This window comes from Gouania willdenowi, chromosome 17, assembly GCF_900634775.1.
Source record: "Gouania willdenowi chromosome 17, fGouWil2.1, whole genome shotgun sequence".
Taxonomy (NCBI): domain Eukaryota; kingdom Metazoa; phylum Chordata; class Actinopteri; order Blenniiformes; family Gobiesocidae; genus Gouania; species Gouania willdenowi.
In genome coordinates this window covers 7956418-7972329 of record NC_041060.1, presented here as the reverse complement: position 1 = coordinate 7972329, position 15912 = coordinate 7956418, and the positions used below count along the sequence as shown (strand labels likewise).

Genomic DNA, 15912 nt, shown 5'->3' with positions numbered 1-15912 from the left:
AGATTATTAAATGTGTCTTAAGATTTCTTGTTTTAATTTTAACATCAGGTATATTATTCATTGTATTTGTAATTTGACATATTGTAGTTGATGTGATTGTCTGTTCTGTGGACCCCAGGAAGACAAGCTTGTTACTAAGGTACCAGCTAACAGGCAACACAAAGAGCAATACATTAGGCAACACAATAGGCAACACGTAGGGGAACACAACCAGCAAAACAATGAACAACAACAATAAAACACCACAATAAGCAGACCAACAGGCAACAAGGAGGGTGACACGACATGCGACACAATGAGCAATACAATTTTCAACACAAAAGTTTAAACCTAGAAAACACACACTCTATGTTGTGAATATATCAAAAGACAGGACAACACAGTAACACATCAGGGGAAGAGAGAAGCAACACACTAAAGAGGCAATGCAGCAAATTATACACAAACTAAAGCTGCCAATACAATAATAGTGAATGTCAATCATACATTTCCTAAAGGGAAAGACCTACTGAACTCTTAAAGCCAGAGCTGAAAACATTACATATCTGATCAATGTATGCGAGACATAGGACGCAAATTATGCCCAGGGTGGAGACGTCAGGAAGCACAGATTCCCCCTGAGACTGACCACAGACAGACAACAGAGCAAACCTTAGTCAGTTCATATCTGCTCAGTTATAGTCTCAGCCGGTCTAGAAAAGTGACGTACACTAACTTACATATTACACATCCACCCACTGTCTCTCACACTCCTCTGTGGTGTGTGTTAGTCATTCAGGGGGAGAAGTGAAAAGAAGCTCTTTATATCCTTATATAAAGCTAAAGAAGTAAGTTTTACTTATTTAAAGAAAATTAAGGATTATAAATGATATTTAATTTAATCTTTCATGACGTAAGGTTATTTTTTGGTTAAAGTTTTTGAAAATTCACAGTGGTGAAAATAATACCTCCTTGGTAGAAGTAAAAACAAAGCTACAAGTAAGGCTGGGCGGTATGACCAAAAATGTATATCACAGTATTTTTAAAATTCTAAAAACAAAAATTTCATGCATAATCAGGTGTTCACAGCATTTTCTACTGGTTGAGAGAGGAATTACTGCAGTAGCTTGACTTAGGATGGTCTATTTTACTGTCATGATGAGTGAATATTGTAGAATAATTCCACATTAGTCGTAATACAATTTTTCAGCAGCAGCCCAATTGCTCTTTGCCACGCTAGCATTAGCTTGATTTCTAGCTTTAAATGCTGCATACTCAGTAGTAGGGGTGTTGAAAAAAATCGATTCGGCAATATATCTCGATATTACGTAGGGCAATTTTTTTTTTTTTGTTTCATGTTGACCAGCATGTGTTTTTTCAAAAAAATCTAACTTTCTGCATTTATTTGTTGTTCTAGGCATATACCTCAGTTAAGTTGCACTAAAGTCAAAGTTGGTTTAAAAGCCACGGGCAGATTGTATGTTATTTTTTTATTTTAAGTTGTTGGCACATGGCATGTTAAAGCCAATGTTTTGAGTGTAAAATATGCCAATAAAATATATTTCATACATATATGAAGGCGCCCTTCGACGACGCGGTCTTTATTTGATAAAATAAAGCCAAGCCACGCTCTCGACAATATAGAGCCAATGAACGGGAGTCAGAGGCGGCGTGTTCAGCAGGGAACAACAAACTTTATTCTTCATTCAACCACATTCCTCTATAGCCCTCTAACATCACAGTGCACACACTGGGTCACACCAAAATACATCCGACCTGAAACACCGCCTTCTCAACACAATAATGTTCCCCACCACTTCACAGTCACTGGGTGAATTATGAACGTAACTGATCGCCACAATATCATCCATTGTATGAACACCACCGGCAACAGAGAAGCCCCTCCCCAAAACACGCTTAACGCACTCTCTTCCAAACTCGTTTGAACGCTCAGTGACAAACGTACTGATTCAATGAGCACAAGCGTCCAACTAGGGGTGTGAGGCACAATTTTGATCCCGAAACGCATTTAGTGTGAAAGTGCCATAACAAGGTCTGATGTGGTTCACTGACACCTAGTGACTGGGTGTTGACGTGCTATGCATGTGTTAGCACAATTTAAATTTTTTTTTAATTATTATTAAAAAACATGATTTAAAAAATCGATTTGGAAATTTTTTGGATCGATACGATAATCGCTAAGTGAGATATCGCGATACATCGCCAAATCTATTTGTTTTTCTTACACCCTAAGTTGTAATGTTTTATATATTCCATAATATAGCCACTACACCAACATTGATCCTATAAAAAAGATTGTTCCTTATAAAACAAAAGCAGACCAGAAGTGACACTATAGACGAGAGCGACTGGCCTCAGTTGAAGACATTACTGAAATGAACTATATTTTGGACAGTTTGCACCAATTAGCTTCCACTGGGGTGTGCTGCTGTCTGAGCAGCTCATTATCAAAGCCTGAGTCAAGCTACATACATACACTCAGCTGCACACATGCGTAATTCTACAGCACACAATCAGCTGCTGAGCCCACACACACGCACACAGAGTGGGCCAGCAGTGCAGTGTGTGCTGTGACAGTGATAGCAGCTGACAGGTTCAGATGTGACAGCCTCCTTCTAAATTTACCCTGCTGCTTTTTACACATCGCTCACCACGGTTCGCCCAAACACCAGTCTGCCCACTGCAGAGATGACTGTGTGCGAGGGCGTGCATGTGTTTATATTTTCAAACTGTACCTCTGTTTTACAAAACAAAAATGATGTGACCTTCAATGATAAATATAGGGTATTCACGGAGCAAGGTTTATTCCATTTTTTAGAGCTATGATGAAAGCTAGAATCCTTGAGAGCAACAATCCGTCCTAAATAGTCGGAAAACTACTATTCGCTAACCCTTACATTGTTTTTCCATTGTCTACATGGAAAGTGCTAAATCAAATAGATAGATAAACCGATACTGACAGTGAGAGTGCAGCCTCAGTTAAAGTAAAACATTACAACTTTCAAGCAAAGAAGCTTCACCGTGTATATTTGCTTGAGTATTTAAGATGAACTCATCGACAGAAGTCACCTTTGTTAAAAAAAAAAAAGTAGCATCAATGACAAAGACTATTACAGCCTGGTACTTGATGATGCTGCCATCAAACAAACTGAGTCACCAGACGTTGGTTGCTGTTTTTTTTGTATCTAAAAATAAAGATTAAATACACCGACCTTCAAAACACAACAAACCAAAACTTTTCCCTTTACTAAACTACATTTTACTGCTGTATTGTGGATTCGCTTCCAACCACCAAACGCATGATGTGCATTTGTTGGGACATATTATATAATACAGGTGCTACATGCCTCAAAGTATGAGTGTATGTTGTTTGAAAGGCAATGGAAGCAGCGCCTCATACTCCTGTGCATAGCTATGGAGGTAGCACCCTCTGCTGGGACACCAAGACTAGACACCAAGTAGAAAATGTTAAAAAATGAGAACTAGACATTTGAGCCTTATTGGGCATTGTTTAGTTATTTTTCATTTTTTACACCGACTCATTTTCTTTAAGCCAACACTCAATTTTTAACCTTTAAAAAAAAATAAAGTTAAGTTAATGGAAGATAACTGGTACAATGCTTATGCCTTTACACCCCCTGACATAATCAGTCTAGATTTTTTTGTCACCGTTTTCATATTCATTTGCTGTTTTTTGGTTTTCATTTGTTTGTGTCACTTAATAATCTTAACTAAATATGTGAAATTATTACAAATCATAGAGAAGTCAGACTTGGGTTAAAGTGACAAAAGTGCACAGATTGTTGATTAATTGAGAACTAAATACAATACTTTAATCTGACAATAAGTGTTGTAAAACCAGCTGCAGCTGGGGGTCATTTTACCCTCAAACAAAAGGGGTAAAATGACACTTTAGAAGTACAACACTTGAGGTTGAGGTTAACGTCATTGTCTTCATTTTTAAATCATGCTTAAATTTTTGTCAAAATGAATTTACTTGAGAAAAAAACTGCCAAGAACAAGCAGCAGGAGGCAGCAGACCATCAAATTGCAGAGTTTCTCTATTTGATGACACATACAGTACAGGACAACAAGCAGCCCGGGGGCCACATGCAATTGGAACGCAAAAAGGACCAAATATCCTGTCTGCCAGATATTGGCAGTAATCTGGTTCAGTGACCTGGTCATAGCTCCATGATCATTCACACTTTAAAGGCTTGTAAGAAAGTTGTATCGCCATTAATGATACAGTATGCCCAAATGTGGGACCATAGAGGGACCAACTTGTTACTCGACATAACTGAGTTAAATTTCATAAAGATCCATCTAGATCACCGAGATAAGAATTTTTACATATCCAATAACGAGAGAAAGGGATATTTTTTTTTAAACTAATCCAGAATCTTTATATCCATTCAGAACTAATCCAAAATTTCATGAAATCTTGCATGGTGTAAGGTCTATCCTTGTTTAAAAGTTTGTCAAAATCTGTTAGGTAACAGATTTGAAGTAACAGGCAAAGACGTCGGAACAAACAACACTATACTTGTCCTTGGTTCATTCATGTGTTAAAGCTCAGATTGGCCATTATTCTAAACGCTGTGAAAGATGTTGCTCATGTCTGCAGTACAGTATAGTGCTGGATCCTGTTGACATTTTTCTCAACACATTTTTTTCTATCTGCATCTGATAGGGAAGACTTCTCACGTTTAGTCGTTTCATCAAAGCAGATATTCTGCGCAAAGTTCAGAATATGACAATTCATCTATAACGCAAGCATAAGTATCTGAAAACTATACAGCCTAATAATATTTGCATATAAAACTACATGAGGAACAGATTCTTGGGTCAAACTTCTTAAACTCCAGAATACATCAAAAAGCAGCGTTTAAAAAGTGTTACTCATGAGGCGGAAACAATCTGATGCAGGATATCAAGGGTCCACAGCTGTCAAAAGTAATTTCTTCATACTGATTTGATGAAAGCTCGACTTCCTCGTTCAGAGTCCCACCTCCACCTCTAGTGACTCAGTATGTGGGTTTCAACGCAGACGGTGAAGCATTATTCTGAATGAGACGAGGTGGTGACATTGAAGCCATTTAAGGTCGGCAAGGAGCCTGCAGTGAACCGGTAGTTCAGTGTCTTGCTTTATGTATATAAATGTTTGTATTTTTCATCTTTGTAATGGTTTCAATTCAGAAGATAAATGTAACAATAATTTTGTTTAAAATTTTTTGATAAATACAAAAAAAAAAAAAAAAAAACCCCAAAACTCCTCCTAAAATGTTTCCTGAAATTATGCTCATCATAGCTCGACACATTTCACATTCCTGGATTTAAGAATGGACAATATAAGATAAAGTTGTCTGAATAAATAAAACCTTAACATATTATTCAAAGAGAAGACAAAATGCACTTGCTGGAATTATTACGCGTGAGTCAAGAAAACATCAAAGCGATCAGTGGACATTTCTGATGAAGACTGGCAGTTGACAGTCAAAACATGTCAGGAGATGAAAGCAAATTTCCTGAAAAAATGTAGTCTGAATACAGTAAATAAAACCGTAAAAGGGCGGTATTATGAAAAATGCACTTTATAATGGTTTTGCTACAGTGATACTGTATACACTCCTGTAGCCTCATTCAGAGGGTCAAAGTTGAAAAAGTCATGTTTCCTCCCTCCTTGTTATTCAACATTTTGTAAAAAGTCAGCTCCAAATGGGCGATTTGGATTTTTTTTCGCTAGGTGACGTCGCCTAGTGGAAACTCCTCCTCTTGACAATCCTGGCTCCTCCTACCCTATATAAGAATGTGAGCTCCTCCCTCTCAAAGTAACTCACAGGTAAAACTAACACTGCGGTTTAATATAGAATATATACTATACTATTATTATACTATATTGTTATATATGTAAAGCTACATAAATGAAATGTGTTCTTTGCAATTAACTCCTCCCTGAGGAGCAGTGGGCAGCGACGGTGTAGGGCCCAGGGAGCAGTTACAAAACGGTCTCAGCTGACTGACTCCGCTGCTTCTGCCGCACACAAACCCAGAAACAGTGTTTGTCTGACTCACAATCACAATAGCCGCTTAAACAGCTATGTGTTTTACTGTAATGTGCAGTTTTTTGGCTGAAAACAATAACAAGAGTGTGTGAATAGCAAAAAAAAATTGCTAGTGATCAGCTGTTGTGTGGAGTCAGCGTTTACAGATGTGCCGACTCATGAATATGCATAAATAGGCCCAAAAACAGCCTGTTTTTAGAACTGCTCAGAAAGTCATTTTTCACTGGGCTAAACCTCTGGAAAACAGGCAAGTTTGGGAAAATTAACCTCAAATACTATGTTGTTGGGGTTCTTAAACAAATGGAGATGGGTGAAAAATAGCATCATACTGGACCTTTAGCTCATTCACTGCCAGCCATTTTCAGAGCAGCCAACCCCATTTTGTCAGGCGTTTTAGATGATTTTCATTGATTTTTTTAAGACTCACAAAATATTTTGTACTATGACAATCTAAAATCTACCAGATATTGAAAATTTAGACTCTCTACTTTCATCAGAAAAAAGAATGTTGTTTCTAGCTTGTTTTGTTCTTCTGTAATCCGCAGTTGGATAGAGGCAAGTTTCACACAAATCACCAGTTTGTGACAGCTGTGAAAAACAGCTTTTTCTGAAAAAACCCATTAGTGATTTTGAAGCATTTATTATTATTTTTTTGCTTTAGGGACACCTCAACATTTGTTTCCTTCTATAAAACTACAAAAAAAACACTGAGACTGGGTTTTTGATGGCAAAATTGTTGAATGGTTTGCCGACGGTATTTTGGCCGTCTTTTAAGTTTCTCCTCCGTCATTCTCCCCACACGCAACTTCCTCCTCCTCCCGGACATGCCGAGTGTCACCGCTTGCTCCGTTTTTTGATTGTTTTCTCTCACAATCGCGACACTCTCAATAGTCCACTTAGTTTCACGCATTCTCTGGTCGAGTGCGAGCTGCTGGAGCTTCAGCATCAGCTCTCGTAGCGCCATTTTCTGTCTCGTAAACTCTTTTCCTCTTCCTCTGCCTACCACGGGTGATCTCTCATCCAAAGGTGCGCTGCTGCCACCTACATGACACCAGTCGGTCACTACATCATGATACAAGTTAGATATTCACAGGAGAGCTCCGTCACACCGTCTCCTAGCAACCCCAGTCGAAAAACACAATTGACGTCTTTAGTAGTTAACGTTACTAAACCAAAAGACATCTTTAGACGTATTTGGCAGTCTATGAGTTAACATAATATTGGACAATTTAAGCCTTCTGCTGCTTGTAAAGCATCTTTATTTTCTAAAGCACGTTTTTTTGAAAGTATAATGATAATAATTCACAACTGAAAACACACTGCACAGAATTACCAAAACATATATAAATAATTTTATATATAAAATTGTTTTATGACATTTGATGTACAAAACCGATGAACAAATACCAAACACTACCTGCAAAAAAATCTAAAAAATTGGTGTAATGTCCAAGGACTTTCACAACTTAATACATTCTGGGAAGAAAGATATTTCTGAACAGAATGAGAAATGCAATCCAAGATTAGATTGGACTGCAGCGTCCAATGCGAGGGTATGTGGACGAGGGTGGTGTTTTAGAAGGAGAGAAGCATATGAAAAAGCTGTTAGCGGAGCAGCAGCAGGGGAAGCCGGAGCTTTGTGATATGCTCTCTGAGGGGGAAGCGCTGAAGTCAATCTAAACATCAAGCACTTCCTGTCTTGGACATAGTAGAGCTTCTTACATCAAAGAAGCAGCATGAAAGTGAAGCTGGTGGGAAAAAGGCAGGTGGAGACCAAGAACACTGACCACAGCTGAGTTGTGGGGAGAACTGTATCCTGCTGCAGCCTCACAGCACTTTTTGCACTAGCCACGATTAGCACTTAAGGTTTCTATACATGCTTTTTTTTGGTCATATTTAAATACGTATTGCCCCTATTCAGCCAATAATGACTACATTTGTTGCTGACCTGTAATCTATAAAGTTCAATTCTAAGTTGGTATACTTTTTCTGCATCAATATGCAATTTGATTTTCAGTCATTGTAGGCAGAAAGACTGTTCTGATAAAAAGTTTCCTTCATCACTTTTGTCACCAATTTTTACAATAAATTATTGTTTAATTCCAGTCAAAAAATCCAGAACGAACCATCAGATTTGCCTTGTTGTCAACTTGCCAAGAACAAGAACATGTAATGGAGACGATAGAGCAGCTGTCAAAAAAGGAAAAGAGTACTGAACCAACAGAAGTCCTTTGTTCTACTGCCGCTATGAAACATAGAAACACAAAAAGGGAAATCCATTATTCAGCACGGCAGAGAGCGAGTGCATGCTGCTGCAGATATGACAGCTCAGTTTAATATGCGGCGGAAAAATAAAAACAGCTGGGAAGAGAACAAGATGGGGAGAAGAATGAGATATTGAGGGGTTACATAAAAGGAAAAGAATGAAACTTATTTTTAAATATTCTTTTTCTTTTGAGACTTCAGTCTTATTTCATCGTCAAAGGACAAAGTTCAAAGCACCTGGACATGGATCCAAACAAAAAGCCAGTTTCACTCTTCTCTTTCTCTCAGTGTCCTTCGTTTTTCTACCTACCCTGTAACCTCTCCTTCTGTTTCCCTCACTTCCCTGCGGTCTGCTGGCAGCCTGTTTGCTGAGTGCGCGTGCGTGCTACGCTTTACACGCCTGGTTGCTTCTCGTGGCCTGTGTCCTCCTTCAGGGCACATCAGCCTCCTGCAGCACATGGAAAGCTTTTCAAAATGCCTTCTGCAGCTTCAGCTTCAGTCGGAGCAGAGTTTGCTGCAACACCAACTTCCACTTTAAAGGCACACTTGCTGCAATAGCTGGATGCATTGTCGGCATCGATATACAAAATTAATTTTTAGCCAAGAAGCACGAAAGGAGATGATGTAAGCAGAGCTTGATGATTTTCACTCCATATTTATGAGCCACAATGCATTATTACTCAATGTTATTAAGTATTTAAATAGTGATTATAATTTAACAAGATTATGTTGTGCAAAAATTGATTGGAACAAGATCTACATAGTGTTTACATGAGCACTATCAAACACTAAACTCAAAGGGATACTTAACTTGAAACGATAAAGACAGCTCAACTGAAAGATTATTATGTGTAACCTTTACGAGGAAGAATGAAAGGCGATTTAGAAGCTGCATATGAAATAAAAAGCGCTTAAAATGCAGGTTTGTGGAGGACGATATGTTTGACAAACTGTGACAAAGTGATTACATTCACGCAACTCCAACTGGTTTGATGAGGTTGTAATCGGGTCTTAAGAGTTAGACCCGACGAGGCCCGACAGAATAGGGTCGAACCCGTTACAGCTCGACACTATTCAAATCTGTGCATGCACAAAGCTCTTTTGCCTTTCGTCAAGTCGTCTATATACGTTTTTAACATCAATTATCCATGTGCTAGAGGCCAGCCTTCAATTCAACATTTCAGTATCCATTTGTGCATCCTTCACACATCAACTATAACGCATCACCTGATCGCTAATTTACCGCACAGCACAAGGAACCTGTGTAAAATGACAGAAATTAAGAACCGGCCAGTTGGGTTCAGACAAAGACCCTTAGTTTAAAGGCCTCTGCTGGATCCCACAGTAGCGTAGACTTCACATAACGCCAACTGGTTTGATGAGATTAAAGGTAGAACTGTAATCGAGCCTTAACAGTTAGACACGAAGAGGCCGACAAAATACAGCCCAAACCCGTTACAGCTCAACATTATTCAAATCTGTGCATGTCGTAAACAGCTCTTTTACCTTTTGTCCAAAATGAGTCGTTTATATTTTTTTAACATAATTTATTCATGTGCTCGAGGGCAGCCTTCAATTCACCTCTTTGGCATCGATTTGTGCATCATTCAAGCATTAATTGGAACACATCACCCAATACCTCATTTACCGCACACCACAAGTAACCCGTGTAAAATGATAGAAATTAAGAACCGGCCAGTTGGGTTTGGTCAAAGACCTTCAGTATTAGTTAAAGGCAACTGCTGGTTCCCACGGTAGCCTCGACTTCACATAACTAAAAAATGGTTTGATGAGATTAAAAGTAGAGCTGTGATCGGGTCTTAAAAGTGAAACCCGACAAGGCTTGACAGAATACAGCCCGAACCCGTTACAGCTTGATACTATTCAAATCTGTGCATGCACAAAGCTCTTTAGCCTTTTGTAAAGTTGTTTATACGTTTTTAACATCGTTAATTCATGTGCTACAAGCCAGCCTTCAATTCACCTCTTCAGTATCCATTTGTGTATCTTTCTCATGTTAATCGAAACACATCACCTGATCACTCAGTTCAAATGATAGAAATGAAGAACCAGCCAGTTGGGTTTGGGCAAATATCTGCAGTTTTAGTTAAAGGCATTCACTGGTTCCAATGGTAGTGTAGACTTACCCGTTTTAAGGTGTCTTCCTCGTTCAGTTGGAAGACATGCGTGGGTTTGTAGTAAGGTGGCTGATAGTTGCGTCCAAATTCTGGACCCACCTGCATTTTCAAAGTCTGAGTTTTTGTTTCCTGGTAAGTGAAACATCAAAATTCGCCTACCTTAGGAATAATTTCAGAACATCTGACAGAAATGCCATTTCTCCATTGACTCCTGACGTGGCAACACAATATGCAAACAATGATTGGCTGAAATCTCCAAAATACCAACTTTGGCAGAAATGCCATGTGTATCTGAAGGTTTGTATAAATTACTCCAAGCTTTTGGCCTATCATATAATGTGCATTCAATGTAATGGGTTGCATATCGCTAAGATTACATAAAGCATAATGCTTTTTTCCGTCGCCCTTTCCGGCATGCAAAAGGACACAAAAAAAAAAAAAAAAAAAACAATGATGTGATTTTGCTCTGAATGTCAAAATGAATTTCTGTGATTGCAACCATGTCGGAAATGAACTGAATAAATAAATAAAAAATAAAAATAAATAAAATATACAAGTGTTAGGGCAGATATTTGCTTAGTCACTAAAATACATGAGGCTCATTGAATACGTAAGGTGTTCTTCAATCCTTTCACTGCCATTAAATCATTAAATAAACCTCTCCTTGGTTTGAATAACAGAAAAATTCTAGGTTTTTTTAATTTTTTTATTAGAGGCGTTTTGTGATCCACCCACAATAGGGAGCTTTCTTATTGATAAGCATAATCACACAGCATTTTAAAGATCTGGTCTAGTCTAGCCAATTTATTTTCCTTGGGTGCATTTAAAGCATTTTGTGCACCACCAATGCTAGTGGGAAATGTGAGTTGCAAGTGCACTCTGCAGAGGACGATGTATACATAACGCATATAAAGAATGATAAGAACATGTTAATGCAATGCGGATGCAGTTGCACCACAAACGTCATCAAATTCCTTCCAATCTCACCTCATCTGGATGTATGTTTTTCTATATACTGTCTAACAGGAGCAGTGTTCCTTAAATCTGATCCCACTTAGCAATTCTTATTTCAAACAACCCCAAAACCTTTGAAACCTTGTGCCGATACGCAAAATGTGGGAAAGCGTTTGAATTAAATGAAATTGAATTGAAAGAAACTTACCTGGCAGGAGCCAGATTAATGTGTCGCCCTCCTTCTAACTCGATTGCTCCACATCGATGTGGGTCTGTGTCTGGCGAATCCTTTCGGAACCAGGGAGGGCCCTGAACAGAATGCTTGAAGCTGATTGGGCGAAGCGCCTGTCCACCATGATTTGTTTTAGCCAATCACACGGTAACAAATGATGTCGTCATTGGCATGCACCGCAGAGATGCTGCTACAACAACAAGGCTCTGCTGGTGAAAACATTCTTTAAGGATAGTAATGCTGCGGTCATTATGTCTTTGAGTGACTTTTGCCGTTTTTGCAATACAAGTATGCGAGTTAAGGGCACGTTTACCATCCTCCTGCGTCGACATCTTTCTATTTTGATTCGGAGCTATGCTAACAGCGGTAGCCCAGCTAGTTCCTCTCACCGCTTCTTCTTCAGTGCTTCTGCCTTCGTCACACACAACACTGACTCCTTATTGGTTCGAATCGGTTTGTTTTGAAAGGCAAAGGAGGGAACAGCACAAGATGGATTCTGGTGTTTGTGACCACCAGGAGGACACTTACTTAAATACGTAACAAAATATTACCTGGAAAATAAATGTGGCAAGTCACTGATTTGTATAGCTTTGCATGTTCTCTAGTAAAGGATTTTTTTTTTTTTTTAAATACTAAGAAACTAACTTCCCTGATGACTGAAAGGATTTCATCATACTAATCCCTTTGTTGATGCAATTGAGCATTACAATGAAAACAGCCATTTAAATACTGCTATGACAAAATCTAGTTTGTGACACAGCTGATTTTGTTGCGTTTTTTTCTTTTTTGCACACAAGCAGAAAACATGTCCCCAGTTATGCTGTTGTGTGGTCTTGTGCATCACTTTGACATCTGTGTCCATTTTTTTTCTACCTATTACAGCTAGTTGTTACAGGTAAAAGAGTTATGTGATGAAGTTTACAGACATCTCAACACAGACTTTAGGAACATTAAGAGTTAAAGTTTCTGGAATCCAATACAGCATCATTTGAAAACTACTTTTCAAAGATGACAATTTGAACTTGCACACCAAATTTTTGTTTTATTAATAGGCAAAAAAAGATGCATTGAAACAGCTTGATATAAAATTCTATGTTCAATCTACGTTCCAACCTTCGCCTGTGGTCATGAGCTATGGCTAATGGCCAAGAGAACGAGATCACGAGGACAAGTGGTTGAAATGGGTTTTCTCTGCATGATGGCCCAGGCTTGGCCTTAAGAGATATAGGTGAAGAGCCAGCAGAAGTGGTTCGGGCATCTACCAAAGTTGCCTTTTGGTACATCTCTATTGGAGGTTAACTGGGCATGTCCATTTGTGCAAGAGCAAAAAAAAAAAAAAGAATATTGCAATTTTTTTTTTTGTTTATCTATTGAACAGAGATATCTGCATATCGACTGAGTACTTGAGTCCTGGTCTATCTTAAGTTATCTAGCTGTTTTATGTATGAACTGGCTCCATTTGGTACTGCTGAGACACAGGGATGCTGCTCACAGTTAACAAGGAGCTTAAAATAGTCCCAATGCTGAAGCGCTAGCCTATAAAGAGGCAACACCTGAGGCTGTGACACCTTGTCTGTAAGGGGTGAGGAAAGATGGGGGTAGAAAAGTGTTACAGCTGAAAAAGGAAAATCTAATCCAGAAGACGCTGATTCTTAAAAAGTTGATAATACAGTTAAAAAATGTGTATCGATGAAAAACCCTGAGAAAATAAATAAAAGTGATAAACTATAGTAGCTCATTATTGAACAAAACTGCTCTTTTACTCCTAACATTAAGGATAATCCTCTCAACACATCAAAACGATGGAGAGACTGAGGAACCATTTGGCTGAAAAGGAGAGTCTGTGTGTCTCTCCTGAGCCTGAAAATATCAACAGAAAGGTCACTTTTTGGCTTCAAACAGCAGCGCTTTGCTCTTTGGGTTCACAACTCTTTATCATCTGGGGTTCAGAGGGTTATTTAAACAACACAATAATAAAGAAAACAACTCCAAAATATGACATATTCCATACAGTACTGCCAGCTATTTACGGCATGTAAGCTCTTTAAAAATGAATCAAGGTGTTGTTTAATAAAAACTAAATATGTTAAAGTTGGCAAACTTTTTGTTCACTTTATGAGAAATTCTTATTATTTTTTTTACATCAAGAAAACAGGTTTCTTAAGTTGCATAAACAACCAAAGAGAACACATTACTGAACCCAAATAAAATCTTTGGCAGTTCCTGTTTTCTTTGCACCACTTTTTGGCAACTTCTTAACAAGATCAAGTCATAAAAATGTTTTCTTGACATCAACATCAACCCCACTCAAAAATCCACAGTTTAGTAATGTAGAAGCTACAAAAACATTTAAAAAAAAACTCCTATCACAATTATAAATATAAGAGAAGGTGAGGCTTTAAATGGATATTCAATCCAAATGTCAAAGACAGCTCAACTGAAAAACATATGTAAACTTTTCTCATAGGAATGAGAGGTGATTTTTAGAAGCTGCATATGGAGGTCGACATGTTTCACAAACTGACGCAGTGATTACTGACGGAAGTGCCCCTTTCACACAACTCCAACTGGTTTGATCAGGTTAAAGGCATCCAATGGTTCCAATCAAAGTGAAAACTTAACCGTATTAACATGTCTTCCTTGTTCAGCTGCAAGCTTGCATTAATCTGTGGTAAGATGGCCAAAGGACGGCCAGAAGCAACTTCCAAATCCTGCGCAGACTGTCATCGTCAAAGTACTTTGTAAAAGCACTTTGAGCTGTATTTTTTGTGTATGAAAAGCTTTTTAGAAATAGAGATTGATTTGATCGTCAAAATCCAATCAAAATTCCTAGTGAGTGCAACGTTGAAATCCATCCACTGTAATGTTCTTGGTCTTCTTAGGAATAACATCATAATGTCCAAGGAACTGGATGATGCAAAACTAAGCACTAAACCATTGTATTTAAATGCTTTTTCACTTTTTGAGAAATATTGTGTATTTAACGGCTTAAAGTTGATATAAATGACTCCAATGACATTTCTGATCTGAATTAGAAAAAAGTTGTATCATTCAGCTTTAGACCGATCACCTAAAGTGCGTTCAGATGATGGGTTGAATATCGCTTTATTCTTAGAAGTGTGAGTGAATATAAGTAATCCAATACTAATGCAAATCACGGACCATTTCCCATTTCATTTTGTATATACTGTGAATTCATTGTACTTGAAGATCTCATGACATTTAAAACAATAAACCATAGGATAATAGCATCACAAAAGACAAGAGTAATGTCAAATTAGTGGTTTTGGATTATTTTAAACAGCATTATGCAAGAGCTTTAAAAATTTAAATTAAAAAATAAAACTGCTATGGGTAACAAATTAAGTAAGAGCTCAGATTTGCATTGATTCATCCCTATCACATTTTTTTTTTTTTAATATCAGTGATCAATGAACAAACTAGATTAGAAACCTTAGATAAAATGAGTCATGATGACCAGATTAATCATTTTTCATAGCAGCCATACAAACCGTGTTTAACAGAATACTATATTGCCTAAAGTTTTAGCCTATTGAAAAATTATTGAATAGATTAAAAATAAATAAATAAAATGAAAGATATCTGACATAAATTAACTGCCTTTTTATTTAAAATACAGAAACCACACAACCCTAAAGCCAGCAGCAGTTTTCCCTTTAGCTTCTTCATTATAATCAATGGAAATCAATGTCAGACTGTTTAAAAGCTGGTCGTTTTCTTTAGGTTAAAGCGCTGAATAAATGAGGGACCGCTTTAGAAAGAAAAAAAAGTTGTTTATTTAACTTAAACAAGTCCCTTGACAGCCATTTTTTTTAATCATCTTTCATTTAAGTAAAAAAGAAAGAAAAAACAAAATGTTTGTATAAAGCTATTACAAGCAGGTTTTCGGTGGTTTACCTTAGTGGTGACGATACAAATGCAGTCCATCGTAATGGTTCCAAACCAGGAGTAAAGCCCGTTAAAATCAGCATCTCATCCCCGTCCGTCCGCCCCGGCCACAACGACTCCTTCTCTACAGACGTAATAACCACACACCGACTCACACCCACCGACTGCAGCACCGTAATCTACCCACGACAGAGTGTGCGCTCACCGGAGAGCCACCTCATCCCTCCCACGGTCCTCAGCGGGAGCGGGACTCACAGCGAGCCCCGCTCCGTCACACTCATGCTGCCTTCACGGCCGTTGGACAACGCGCTACTTTCACAATTATCCCCGTGTCGTCCAATGCAGCGAA

The 15912-nt window shown here is 38.2% G+C and overlaps 1 protein-coding gene across 16 annotated transcripts in view; it reads right to left on the bottom strand.

Annotated features, from left to right (window-relative positions):
• dlg1b (discs large MAGUK scaffold protein 1b) overlaps positions 1-15912 on the bottom strand; it is a 126496-nt gene that overhangs the window by 65762 nt on the left and 44822 nt on the right. Inside the window, exon 1 of one of the 16 annotated variants that reach the window (XM_028473676.1) lies at positions 15573-15819. The exons of the other annotated variants lie outside the window; for them this stretch is intronic. Within the exon in view, the coding sequence (XP_028329477.1) occupies positions 15573-15602 (30 nt within the window). The 5' untranslated portion in view covers positions 15603-15819. Of the gene's footprint in view, positions 1-15572; positions 15820-15912 lie in introns of those variants that run through there. 16 annotated transcript variants of the gene reach the window in all.